A 14,512-nucleotide genomic window follows, 5' to 3' on the forward strand; every position below is an offset into this window, starting at 1 on the left:
AGTAGTCTCAGGATTACTCCCAGTTCCATGTGCTCGTGAATAAAGGAATAGGAGGATTGATTGACTGAACATGTGGCTGGAGAATTGATGTAGGAGAGAGGACATCAGATTTTTGAGGCATTGGGACTGGTTCTGGGGCAGGTGGGGCCTGTACAAGATGGAAGGGTTGCACCTTAGCAGGATTGGGACTAACACCCTCACAGGGAAATTTACTGATGCTGTTGGGGAGGGTTTAAATTAGATTGGCAGGGGGATGGGAACCTGAGAGGGAGCTCAGATTGGAGGGAAACAAAATTGGTATCAGCAAGTAGAAACGTAGTAAGCAAAATTAGAAGGTAAGCATCAAATAGGGTCAGAATGTAGAATAATGTTAAAAAGACAAAGTTAAGGGCACACTATCTGAATGCACACAGCATTTGCAACAAGGTAGATGATTTGAAGGGGTAAATGGGTATAATTTAATTGCCACTATGGAGACATGGATACAGGTTGACCGAAACTGGACACTGAATATTCAAAGATATACACTATTTGAGAAGAAGAGGCACAAAGGAAAAGGAGGTGGGGTAGTGCTGTTAATAGGGACGCGATCAGTACATTGGTGAGAGAGGATCTTAGATCAAAGAATCAAGATGTACAATGAGCTTGGGTGGAGCTGAACAACAGCAAGGGGCAGCAAACATTGTTAGGAGTTGTTTATAGGCCACCAAACTGTGTGGTAATGTTGGGCACAGTATAAAATTAGAACGGCATGTAACATGGGTAATACAACCATATGGGCCACTTTAATTTACATATAGATCGGGTAAACCTAATTAGCACCAAAGCTGTGGAGGATGAGTTCCTAGAATTTGTATCAGATGGGTTTTTGGAGCAGTACATCAAAGAACCAACTAGGGATCAGGCTATTTTAGATTTAGTATTATGTAATGAGAAAGGGCTAATTAATATCTTGCTGTAAAGAAGCCTTTAGGAAATAGTGATCATAATATAATAGAATTTTACATTAAGTTTGAAAGTGTTATAGTTCATTTTGAAACTAGGGTCTTAAATCTGAACAAAGGAAACCGTGAAAGCATGAGGGGCAAGTTGGCTATGGTGGATTAGGAAAATACACTAAAAAATTTGATGGTAGACAGGCAATGGCTAGCTAGCATTTAAAGAAACATTACATGGTCTACAACAAATATACACTCCTCTAAGACACACAAACGCAACAGGAAAGGTGACAACAGGAAAGCGAACAAAAGAAGTTTAAAATTGCATTAGATTAAAGGATGTGGCGTATAAAGTTGCCAGAAAAAGTGGTAAGCTGAGGAGTGGGAGCAATTTAGAATCCAGCAAAGGAGGACCAAGAAACTAATAAAGAAGGGGAAAAGAGAACATGAATGCAAGCTAGCGAGAAACATAAAGGCAGACTGCAAAAATTTCTTTAGGCATGTGAAAAGGAAAAGATTAGCAAGGACATATGTGGGTCCATTACAGGTGGAGACAGGCTAATTTATGATGGAGAATAGGGAAATGGCAGAGAAACAATTACTTTGTGTTTGTCTTCACGGAGGAAAATACAGAAAATCTCCCAGAAATACTAAGGAACCAAAGGGCTTGTGAAAGTGAAACAAACTAGTATTAATAAAGAGGTAGTACTCAAAAAATTAATTGGGTTGAAGGTTGATAAATCCCCGAGACCTGATGATCTACATCCCAGAATGTTGAAGAAGTTGATGATAGACATAATGAATGCATTGGTGGTTATCTTTCAAAATTCTACTCCACTGTTTAGGAAAGGAGAGAGAGAGAAAACAGATAACTACAGACCTGTTTGACGTCAGTAGCAGGAAAAATGTTAGAATTCATTTTAAAGGATGTGATGACTAGACACTTGGAAAATAATGATATGATTGGGCAGAGTCAGCATGGATTTATAAATGATGAAGAGTCATACGGACTCGAAACATTAACTGTATTTCTCTCTGTAGATGCTGTCAGTTTGTTGAGTTTTTCCAGCTATTTTTATTTTTGTTTCAGATTTCCAGCATCTGCAGTATTTTGCTTTTATCTATGGGTTTATAAATGTTTGACATGTTTGACAAACCTGCTGGAGTTTTTTTGAAGATGTTACCTATAACATAGATAAAATTGAACCAGTGGATGTGGTTTATTTGGATTTTCAGGCGGCTTTTGATGAGGTCCCACAAAGGAGGTTAGTAAACAAAATTAGAACACATGGGATTGGGGGTAATATACTGGCCTGGAATGAGATAAAAGAAGAATACTGCGGATGCTAGAAATCTGAAATAAAACAGGAGATGCTGAAGAAACTCAACAGGTCTGGCAGCATCTGTGGAGAGTTAATGTTTCGAGTCCATATGACTCTTCATCAGAGCTCAGATACTGGTCTGGATTGAGAATTGGTTAACAGATAAAAAAACAGGGTAGGAATAAAAGGGTCATTCTCAGGATGACAGGCTGTTACTAGTGGGCTACTGCAAGGATTAGTGCTGGGGCCACAGCTGTTCACAATCTATATAAATGATTTGGATGTGGGGAGGATGCAAGAAGGCCTCAAGGGGATTTGGACAGGCGAAGTGCATGGGCGAGAAAATGGCAGACGGGATATAATGTGGATGAGTGTGAAGTTATTCATTTTGGTAGAAAAAGGAAAGGTAGAGTATTTCTTAAATGGTGAGAATTTGTGAAGTGTCGATGTCCAAAGGGACCTGGGCGTCCTTGTTCATGTGTCAATAAAAGCCAGCATGCAGGTACAGCAAGCAACTAGGAAGCAACTAGGTATGTTGGCCTTCATGGTAAGGGGAACTGAGCACAGGAGTCAAGCTGTTTTGCTGCAATTGTACAGAGTCTTGGTGAGACCTAACCTAGAATATTGTGTACAGTTTTGGCCTCCTTATCTAATAAATGATATACTTGCCAGAGAGGGAGTACAATGGAGGTTCACCAGACTAATCCATGGGATGGCAAGATTGCCTTATGAGGAGAGATTGAGGAAACTGAGCCAGTATTCTCTCGAGTTTTGAAGAATGAGAGGCGATCTCATTGAAAGTTATAAAATTTTTACAGGGTAGTACAGGGTAGATATAAATAGGATGTTTTCCATGGCTGGTGAGCTGAGGACCAGGGGACACAGTCTCAGAATTTAAACTGATTTAAGATTTAAACCATTTAAGATTGAGATGAGCAATTTTTTCACTCAGAGGGTTAGTGAATCTTTGGATTTCTCTACTCCAGGGGGCTGTGGAAACGTGATTATTGAGTATGTTCAAGACAAAAATCAATAGATTTCTGAATCCTAATGATATTAAGGGATATGAGGATAACACGTGAAGGTGGTTTTGAAGTAGATGATCAACCATTTAACTGAATGGCAGAGCACACTCAATGGCCTATTCCTGCCCCTATGTTCCTATGTTACTAACTGCAGAGTATGCATACAAAGACCATCCAGGTGAGCCCAAATCCAACCAGGTAGGTTCCTTATGTAGAGTCCATAATGATAGTTAGCGGTTTCCTCTTGTCCAGTGATTGTATCTGGCCTGTGACCTATCCTGCTACTGAAGTCATCATTACTGATTTTCAAACCACTGTTCCCACTCAGAAAAGTTGCATGATGAATCAGAGATACTGAAACTAAATCATTAATCCTTCAGTTTTAATGCTGATTCTTGTCCTGTATTCAAATAAAATCTCATCAGCTGTGGCTCAGTTGGTAGCATTCTTGCCTCGAAGCCACAAAGTTCAAGTTCCACCCCATGACTTGAGCAAAATATTAAGCTGACACTCCAGTGCAGTAGTGAGGGAGTGATTTCAGATCAGATATCAAACAGGCCCCTTCTACTTCTACTGGTGGATGTAAATGATCCACTGGTGTTATTTTGAAGAAGTTACCCAGGGTAGTTTGGCCAATGTTTATCCCTCAATCAGCGTCATAAAGACAGTTTTTCTGGTTATTGTCACATCACTCTTCGTGGGAGCTTGCTGTGTGCAAAACAGGCTCATATTACAACAGTGACTACAATTCAAAATTATTACGTTAGTTGTAAAGAACTTTGAGATGTCTGATTGTTGTGTAAGTGCTATATAAATGCAGATTTTTTTTAGTTTGCTACCCTCTGATTTGATCATTCTGTTATATCTTTTGAAAAAGGGAAAACAGGCAAGATCAATTTATTAATAGAAAGGGAAAAAAGAGCAAATGAGAGACACATGCACAGACTAAAATAACAAAGATAATGTAAATATGACACCAGAGCAGATTTATTATGGTGTAGAATGATTCTCCTTTTTACCTTCTTTGCTTTGATTTATCTTTTTTATGTCTGTTTCTCAGAGACAATTTGAAGTTTTAATTTTGATGAATTTGCCTTTAATGACACTGCTAGTCAGTCATGGAGCTCAGTCAAGTACTCAGGATTGGTGAAAATTAAAATTCCTGATATAATCTCATTGGTGTGGGTAGCCAATTGAACTAGTTAGTGGGCACAAAAATAAAAACTGAAAATGCTGCATATGCTCAGCAGGTCTGGCAGCATCTGTGGAGAGAGAAACTTGAATTAATGTTTCAGATAAAAAAGGTTAAAAAATGACCTTTCTTCTGTTCCCTTTCCACATATGCTGTCAGCTCTTCTGAGTACTTATAGCATTTTCTATATTTATTTCAGATTTCCAACATCTGTAGTATTTCAGTTGGTCTGTTAATGGAGGCCCTGGATTTTCTAGTTGGCCTCCAGGTTCCTAGAGGCATAGGGAGTGAGTTTAGCAGCCTGGAGATGGCCTCCCAATGGTAGACTGGAGACCTCCGGGTAGGCCTAGATAATTGCACAATATTCATCATTATTAGCAGTTCCCCTAAAGAAGGCCTTATCCATGTGCAGCATGACCTGGACAATATTCAAAATTGAGCTGATAAGTGGCAAGTAACATAGAGAGCACACAAGTGCCAGGCAATGACCATCTCCAACAATACAGGATCTAACCGTCTCCCCTTGACTTTCAATGGCATTAACATCACTGTCAACATCCTTGGGGTTACAATTGGCCAGAAACTGAACTGGACCAGCCATATAAATACTGTGGCTACAAGAGCAGGTGAGAAACTGGCCTCCTGACTCCCCAAAGCCCCTCCACCATTTACAAGGCACAAATCAGGAATGTGATGGAATATGTTCCACTTGCCTGGATGAGTGCAGCTCCAGCAAAACTCAAGAAACTTGACACCATCCAGGATGAAGTAGCCTGCTTTATTGGATCCTCATTTGTCACCTTAAGCATTTCCTCTGCCACCGACACAGTGACAACAGTGTTACCATCCACAAGATGCACTCACCAAGACTCCTTCAACAGCAGCTTCCAAATCCATTTCCGTTGCCACCCAGAAGAACAGGGCAGCAGAGCATGGGAACACCACCAACTGAAAGTTCTCCTCCAAGCCGCACATCATCCAGACTTGGAACTATATCACTGTTCCGGTGAAGGGAGATTTAGAAACCCAATGAGAAAAGTGGAGGCAACAGAACAGTGTAGCGATGTGAGTAAAAACAAGCAGAGTGGGACAGGAAGGGACAAAGAGTTTAACAGTAATTGTGCATCAGCAAGTAAGGTCCATGCAGGGAACAGTAGGAAAAATCTGAAAATAAAGGCTCTTTATTTGAATGTGCAAAGCATTCACAACAAGATAAATGAACTAGCGGCACAAATAGAGCTAAATGTTTTAGATCTAATCACAGTAAACCGGTAAGTTAAATGTGCCAGCCACTTTGACAAACTTGGAGAGAAGGTAAGTATGTAAGGTTAATGGGTGAGGGGTTACGACAGGTCATGAAAGGGGGGTCATGGTGGCAGGGGGGAGCGGGTGAGTCAGGGTTGCGAGGGAATTGGGTATAGTTGGGGTGGATGTAGTTAAGGGGTGGGGAGGTGGCTGCATGGTTAGGCAGTATCGGGGGGTTTGGGTGTAGTTGGGTAGTTGGTAGTTATGGGGTGGGGCGTTAAGTGGTTAGGGGAATGGGAGTGTAGTTCGGTAGTCAGGGATGGTTTGGGGCGTGGGCAGGGTAGTTGGGTGTTCAGGTTGGTTGGGGGGATAATCAGCGGTAGGGAGGGTAATCTGGTGTTCGGGGGTAGTCAGGGTGTCACAGTGTAGCCGGGGGATCGGGGTGTAGTTGGGAGTCTGGGGGATTGTCAGGTAGTCTAGGCGGTGTCGTGGTGTAGGAGTTAGTCAGGGGGTCGGGGGCTCAGGGAGTGAAGTCATGTTGCCAGGTTTAGTCGGGGGCTCCAGTAGGGAGTGGGGAGGTGGTCAGTATTATAGTTAGCCAGGAGTTAGAAGTGGTTTTAATCCTTTTAACCTTTCATGGGTAACGGAACAGCCAGAGGTCGTGGTACACATTGGTACTAACGACATAGGCAGGAAGAGTGATGAGGTCCTGCAGCGGGAGTTCAGGGGGTTAGGCAGAAAGTTAAAGAACAGGACCTCTAGGGTTGTAATCTCAGGATTACTCCCCGTGCTACGTGCCAGTGAGGCTAGAAATAGGAAGATAGTGCAGCTAAACATGTGGCTGAACAGATGGTGTAGAAGGGAGGGTTTCTGATATCTGGATCATTGGGATCTCTTCTGGGGCAGGTGGGACCTGCACAAGAAGGTTGGGTTGCATCTAAACTGGAGGGACACCAATATCCTGGCTGCAAGGTTTGCTAATGTCACTCGGGAGGGTCTAAACCTAGTATGGCGGGGGGATGGGGGGGGGGTCCAGAGCAATAGGTCAGCATCCCATCTGGCCCTGGGGACTAATCCACCTCAATATTCTTCAAGATGCCTAACCTCTCTTTTTTGATCTCAACATGATCCAGGCTATCTACACACTCTTCCCTAGACAAATTGACCGCTAAGTCCTTCTCTTTGGTGAATACTGATGAGAAGTACTCATTTAGTGAAATAAACGACTGGGAACTAGTGAATATGGCCAGTAGGACTAAGAGGAAGAGCAGGCAGGGAGAAATTACTGAACACAGTGGGACTGGGGGTCTGAAATGCAATTATTTAAATATGAGAAGTATAACAGGCAAGGCAGATGAGCTTAGAGCTTGGATTAGTACTTGGCATTATGATGTTATTGCTATTACAGAGACTTGGTTGAAGGATGGACAGGATTGGCAGATAAACATTCCAGGATTTAGATGTTTCAGGCAGGATAGAGAGGGATGTAGAAGAGGTGGGGGAGTTGCACTGCTGGTTAAGGAGAACATCACAGCTGTACAACAGGAGGACTCCTCAGAGGGCTCATGCAGCGAGACAATATGGTTAGAGCTCCGGAATAGGAAGGGTGCAGTCACGATGTTGGGAGTTTATCATAGGCCTCCCAATTGCTGGTGGGAGATTGAGGAACAGTTATTTAGGCAGATTTTGGAAAGATGTAAAAGCAATAGGGTTGTTGTGGTGGGTGATTTTAACTTTCCCTATATTGATTGGGAGTCACTTGGTGCTAGGGGTTTGGATGGTGCAGAAATTGTAAGGTGCAACCAGTAAAGCTTCCTGAGACAATATGTAGATAGTTCAACTAGGGAAGGGGCAATACTGGACCTGGTATAAGGGAATGAACCCGGCCAGGTGGTCGAAATTTCGATAGGGGAGTATTTCAGGAAAAGTGACCATATTTCAGTAAGTTTCAAGGTACTGGTGGATAAGGATAACAGGAGTCCTTCAGTTAAGGTGCTTAATTGGGCGAATGCTAATTATAACAATATTAGGCTGGAACTGAGGAATCTAGACTGGAGGTGGATGTTTGAGGGCAAATCAACAACTGACAGTGGAGGGGCTTTCAAAGGTCAGTTGATAAGAATTCAGGACCGGCATGTTCCTGCTAGTTTGAAGGATAAATATGGCAAGTTTCAGGAACCTTGGATAACGGAGGATATTGTGAGATTAGTCAAAAAGAAAAGGGAAGCATTTGTAATGGCTAGAAGGCTGGGAACAGATGAAGCCCGTGGAAAATATAAAGAAAGTAAGAAGAAACTTAATCAAGGAGTCAGGATGTCTAAAAGGGGTCATGAAAAGTCATAGGCAACCAGGATTAAGAAAATCTCAAGGCCTTTTATACATATGTAAAAAGCAAGAGGGTAGCCAGGGAAAGGGTAGGCCCACTCAGGGACAGAGTTGGGAATTTGTGTGTGGAGCCAGAAGAAGTGGGAGAGATAATAAGTGAGTACTTCTCATCAGTATTCAGCAAAGAGAAGGAATTAGCTGTTGATTTGTCTGGTGAAGAGTGTGTAGATAGCCTGGATCATGTTGAGATCAAAAAAGAGGTGTTAGGCATCTTGAAGAACATTGAGGTGGCTAAGTCCCCAGGGCCAGATGGGATCTACCCCAGAGTACTGAAGGAGGCAAGGGAGGAGATTGCTGGGGCCCTGACAGATATCTTTGTATCCTCACTGGCTACGGGTGAGGTCCCAGAGGACTGGAGAATGGCCAATGTTGTTCCATTGTTTAAGAAGGATAGCAGGGATAATCCAGAAAATTACAGTCCGGTGAGCCTTACGTCAGTGGTGGGGAAATTATTGGAGAAGATTCTTCGTGACAGGATTTACTATCATTTGGAAGCAAATGGGCGTATTAGTGAGGGGCAGCATGGTTTTGTGAAGGGGAGGTCATGTCTCACTAACTTGCTCGAGTTTTTTGAGGAAGTGACAAAGATGATCGACGATGGAAGGGCAGTGGATGTTATCTACATGGATTTCAGTAAGGACTTTGACAAGGACCCTTATGGCAGATTGGTACAGAAGGTAAAGTCACACAGGATCAGAGGTGAGCTGGCACCATGGATACAGAATTGGCTTGGTCATAGAAGACAGAGGATAGCAGTGGAAAGGTGCTTTTCTGAATGGAGAGCTATGACCAGGGGTGTTCCGCAGGGATCAGTGCTGGGATCTTTGCCGTTTGTAGTATACGTAAATGATTTGGAGGAAAATGTAACTGGGCTAATTAATAAGTTTGCAGACGACACTAAGGTTGGAGGAGTTGCAGATAGTGAAGAGGATTGTCAAAGGATATAACGGGATATAGATCATTTGGAGACTTGGGCAGAGAAATGGCAGATGGAGCTTAATCCGGACAAATGCCAGGTAATGCATTTTGGAAGGTCTAATACAGGTAGAAATTATGCAGTAAATGCAGAACCCTTAAGTGCATCGACGGGCAGAGGGATCTGGGTGTACAGGTCCACAGGTCACTGAAAATGGCAATGTAGGTGGATAAGGTAGTCAGGAAGGCATATGGCATGCTTGCCTTCATCGGCAGGGGTATTGAGTATAAGAGCTGGGAAGTCATGCTGCAGCTGTACAGAACCTTGGTTACGCCACACTTGGAATATTGCGTACAATTCTGGTCGCCACATTACCAGAAGGATATGGAGGCATTAGAGAGGGTGCAGAGGAGGTTTACCAGGATGCTGCCTGGTCTGGAGGTTATTAGCTATGAGGAGAGATTGGAGAAACTCGGATTGTTCTCACTAGAGCGACGGAGATTGAGGGGCGACGTGACAGAAGTTTACAAAATTATGAGTGGCATGGACAGAGTAGATAGTCAGAAGCTTTTTCCCAGGGTAGAAGGATCAATTACTAGGGGACGTAGATTTAAGGTGAGAGGAGAAAACTTTAGAGGAGATGTGCGGGGCAAGTTTTTTACGCAGAGGGTAGTGAGTGTCTGGAATTCGCTGCCAGAGGAGGTGGTGGAAGCTGGTATGATAGTGGTGTGTATGTAAGAGGCAGCTTGACAAATACATGAATAGGATGGGAATAGAGGGATACGGACCCTGGAAGTGCAAAATGTTTTAGTTTGACAGGCAATATGATCGGCACAGGCTTGGAGGGCCGAAGGGCCTGTTCCTGTGTTGTACTTTTCTTTGTTCTTTGTTTTTGTTCTATTCTACTAAGAAAGTTGGAACCATCTGGAGTCTCCGATTCAAAATTGAGTTTTGGAGTGTTCCAGATGCTGGGTAATTGTCCAATGGAAGTTGAAACTTCCTGTGCAATTCCCATGTAATCCTTGCTTGGGGACTTCTGAGGGGAACCCCTGCACATCTGGGCACCTCCAGGGTATAACCCTTCGGGGAACGGGAGGTCTGGGCCAATGTATCTAGGTTTGCTAATAGAATATTTAAATTATGCGGAAGACCGAGAGGCTGCAAACAGATATAAACAGGTTAATAAAGTGGCAGATGGAGTATAAAGTGGGAAGTGTGAGTTATTCACTTTGGTTGTAAGAATAGAAAAGCATAATTTTAAAGCATTTTAATTTTTATAATTTTTGATGTTCAGAGAGACTTGTACAAGGAGCACAAAATTAACATGCAAGTACAGCAAGCAATGAGGAGGGCAAATGGCATGTCTGTCTTTATTGCAAGGGGATTGGAGTATAGGAGTAAAGAAATCTTGCAGAGCTTTGGTGAGACCACACCCAGAATACTGTGTGCGTTTTGGTCTCCATGGGCTGGATTTCACATTGAGCGTGGGCTCCCCACACCCCAGCCCACCTCCACTTAGCTGCCTCATTCCACTTTCATTTTTTGGAAAATCGCCCTTTAATTAGTATAAGGCGGAACTTCTCTCTGCCTCCATGAGTCCCGCCTCATAGAGCTGCTGACCAATTGTAGGCCAGCAACTCAGCACATCCACAGCAACAAGCAGGAGCAATGGTCACTCTTTGGTGCTGCAGGTTGGACAGGGAGTGGCGTTCAGCGATTGACCTGGACAGGACGGGGGTTAGGACCTGGGGAGGTAAACTGTTGGGGGTGGGGCGGCCTCTAGCCTGGGAAGGAGGCACCCTCCCTTTCACTGACCAGTAGCCCACAGGATTAAACCTGCAGGGCTGCACATTGTGTGCAGGTCTCTCCTGCCACCCATTATATCAGAGCGGTGGTGGACATTATTTGCCCACTTAAGGGCCTCAATTGGGCCACGGGCTGGCGACCTATCTGATGCTTCCCTGTCACTTGTAAAATCATGGTGGGGGGTGGTGTTATTGGGTGGACTGATGGCGGGTGTGTTGCTGATGGCATGATGCCCTAATTTATGGGCTTACCCACCTGTTTTTCCATCCGCGGATGGCCCATAAAATGCAGCCCTATATTTAAGGAAGGGCTTATGCATTGAAAGCAGTACAGCAAAAATTCACTAGATTGGTCCCTGAGTTGGGAGAGTTATCATATGACGAGAGGCTGATAGAAGAATGAGAGGCGATCTCATTGAAACATATCCCCTTCTAAAGGGCCATGAAGGTATACACTAAGAGGTTGTTTTAACCAGTTGGAGAATCTAGAACATGGGCACAGTTTCAGGATAGGGTGTTGATCATTTATGAGGAGAAATTTCTTCACTCGAAGTTTGTGAATCTTTGGATCCAGAGGTTTGTGGATGCTCCATCATTGACTATATTTATGGCTGAGATTTTTGGCCTTTCAGGGAATCGAAGAATATGAAGAGCGGGCGGGGAAGTGGAGTTGAAGCCTAAGATCAGCTATGAACGTATTGAATGGCGAAGTAGGCTTAACGGACTATATGATCTATTCTTGCTTCTTTCACTTGTGTTCTTTTCTGTAACAAGGGATATGGATTAAAGGTGGATAAATGCCATTTTGAGGTACAGTTCAGTCATGATCTAATTAAATGGAAGAACAGGTTCAAAGGGATAAAAGACTATGTTCTATGCCTCTATATGGTGGGAACCTCATTACAATATTTAAATGAGCACCCTTTGACATACATAAAATCCAAAACAAATTCAAGACATTTTAAGTCTAGAATGGGTTTACCAGTTATCCTTAAAGGGGCTGCTCAAAAATTGGCAAAACTAAATTTTTTAAAAATATATTTTTGTGGGGCATGAAAGCTCCTTCTGGCTGCCCACCCATTGCTGAACCTTCTAGCAATTCTCCTGTGATTGTTTCTCCACCCCACCTTATTATTTGCAGCTTGACTGCACGCTGGAGCTGCCAGATTTCTTGCCATTCCAAAACTGCGAGCTGTCTGGAATTGCAGCGGTGATTGTGTATTAATATGAGAGCTGACCACTAAAATGGCTTGACTTATCACTAAGGCTGTTCAGTGTCTGCTTGAAGTTAAAATTGGCCCTGATTTGTGCACTGTTGTAGGAGATCAACTAGTACTATTATGAAAAATGTCTATTTTTTCTGTCCCTCACATTCCAGATATTACGGTCCAAAATATTTCTTAAAACTTTCCAATGAGTTAGTTTGTGGAGGCTATGCAAGACGAAGGAAGAAACCATTCTTAGAAATGTCTTTCAGGACCTCAGGATGTCCGACAGGATTTCACAACTGATACTTTTTGAAGTGTATGAGAGGAGAGTGCTGATTGGTTTGTAAATGGACTCTGCTTTATAGAGGTGTTGCCATGGACAGTGCATCAGAGAACATTTAATTTTGTTTAAATTCAAACCAGGTAGCTCTGAATGGTCAAGGCATTGCTCTGGGGAATGAACCAGGGAATGGCTGTCCCCAAGTTTTTGTTTAGTTGAAAAAGCCGCAATGCTTGGACATGCTCCTTCTGTCTGCAAAGGACAGCACTGTGTGTGAATATGTGTAGCTTCTAGCATCCGTAAATCATCTCATGCAGCATAAATTGTTGTGCGCTTTACAATTGGTATTTTTGCGAATCTGTCCTAATGAGCGCAAGATGAAAAGCTTTGATAGCATGTCTTTTTTTTTCAGAAATTCTGAAGTGCTGTACTACCAAATGACTATTTTTGGAGTATAGTAACTGTTATAATGTATGGAAACACAGCAGCCAATTTGCGGATAGCAAGGCTGTTTGAAGGATTAGCCTCGATTATATGCTGAAGTCTCTGGTCCTAAAGATGTTCAACAGGAGCTTAAGAGATATTAGAATACCCTGGTGCTCACTGATTTACACTAGCTCTCAGCCTGGTAATGCCTCTACTTTAAAATTTTCTTCCCTACATTTATAACTGCCCCAGGCCCTACAGCCCCTTGAAATCTTTGCATTCTTCAAATTCTGGCCACTTGTGCATCCCTGATTTTTATCACTCCACAACTGGTGGTTTTGTTTTCACCTCCTTATGCCCTAAACTCTGGAATTCCCTTCCAAAATCTATCTACATCTCTCTGCTCCTTTAAGACACTCCTTAAGACCTGGTTCTATGACTAAGCTTTTTATCACCAGTCCAAATAATCTCTTTATGTGGCTCAGCGTCTCCTGTGAAGTGTCTTGGGATGTTTTTACAAGGTTAAATAATTATGTTATATAAATTCAAATTGCTGTTGTTGTTATAAGGAACAGTGGGTGAAGCAGAAACTATAACAGATTTTGAAAGGAAAGTGGATAAATATTTGTAAAAGAAAATTTAAAAATAAAGGGAAAGGCCACAGGAACTGGGTTGTGGATAGTTCTTTTAGAGTCATAACAACATTCTGTTAGTTGACTGACCTCCTTCTGTGGTGTAAAGTTTTATGATTTCTGCCCATTAATAAATATATATGTGCATATATACATGTTTTTAACATAGTGATGAAAAATAATGTACCAATGTGCTCATGTGCCTGCCTACAAGTATTGTCTTGGGTAATATCGCCATATCATTGTGCAATCCAGTGGTTTACTTTAATCTTTTTATTGTGTTTGCTTTAATAATTTTTTCTACACTAATTGATGCAAAGATCACTAAGAAATATTTAGGATATGAATAAATGAGTCACTCAGATGTTGAACACTTTGAAACCACAGGGATATTTTTATAAACTGAATGTTATGAAAGAATTCCAGATCCATTTATGTTTACCCTGTGAAAAATCTTTCAGGTTTTTGATTGCCATTTCCTAGCCAATGAAGTGAAATATACTCACAACGGTTGTCCAATTCTGGATGAAGACCAAGTCATGCTGAGACTTTACAGGCAAGTGAGAAGTAGTAGTGGGAAAAAGAGATCTGGCTATTCAGAAGGAAAACTAAACCTAGGACAGAATTTTACATTTGGCGTGCGAGTGCACGCCCAACACGCTGGAACATAAAATGACGCGTGATGATGTTGGGCGTGTGTCCTGACATCATCGCGCTGTCCCATGATATTTCGATCGGTGGGCACGTGTCGGAGTTGGCCGCACCTAACAGTTGGCGGGCAGGGGAAAAGGCCACACGGTCTTCATGGTTTTTAGGAAACTAATACTGATAACATAAAAACTTTATTTTGAAAATAAAGACATGTCCCATCTCATGCGACACAGTCACATGAGGGGAAGTGTTTAATTAAATTTTTACTTATATATATTTGTCTTTATATATATATATCTTTTAAAAGCACTTCAACCTCCCTGAGGCAGCTCCATGCCTCAGAGAGATCGCGCACAAAAGGGTCCTGGACCTGACTCTCCCTCCTCCCCCAGCCTGCACAGGTAGTGCTCCGCGGCTGCCTGCTCCCACTGAGCCCAACCCACCAATGTAAAATCCTGGCCCTAGACTTTCTCATCAGCATCAAAAG

The 14,512-nt window shown here is 42.6% G+C and overlaps 1 protein-coding gene across 1 annotated transcript in view; it reads left to right on the forward strand.

The window, feature by feature from the left end:
* Positions 1-14,512, forward strand: part of LOC121277230 (FRAS1-related extracellular matrix protein 1-like) — a 391,688-nt gene that overhangs the window by 11,871 nt on the left and 365,305 nt on the right. Inside the window, exon 2 of the mRNA XM_041186416.1 lies at positions 13,836-13,930. Coding sequence (XP_041042350.1) covers positions 13,836-13,930 — 95 coding nt within the window. The remainder of the gene's footprint in view (positions 1-13,835; positions 13,931-14,512) is intronic.

Source organism: Carcharodon carcharias, chromosome 4, assembly GCF_017639515.1.
Source record: "Carcharodon carcharias isolate sCarCar2 chromosome 4, sCarCar2.pri, whole genome shotgun sequence".
Classification (NCBI taxonomy): Eukaryota; Metazoa; Chordata; class Chondrichthyes; order Lamniformes; family Lamnidae; genus Carcharodon; species Carcharodon carcharias.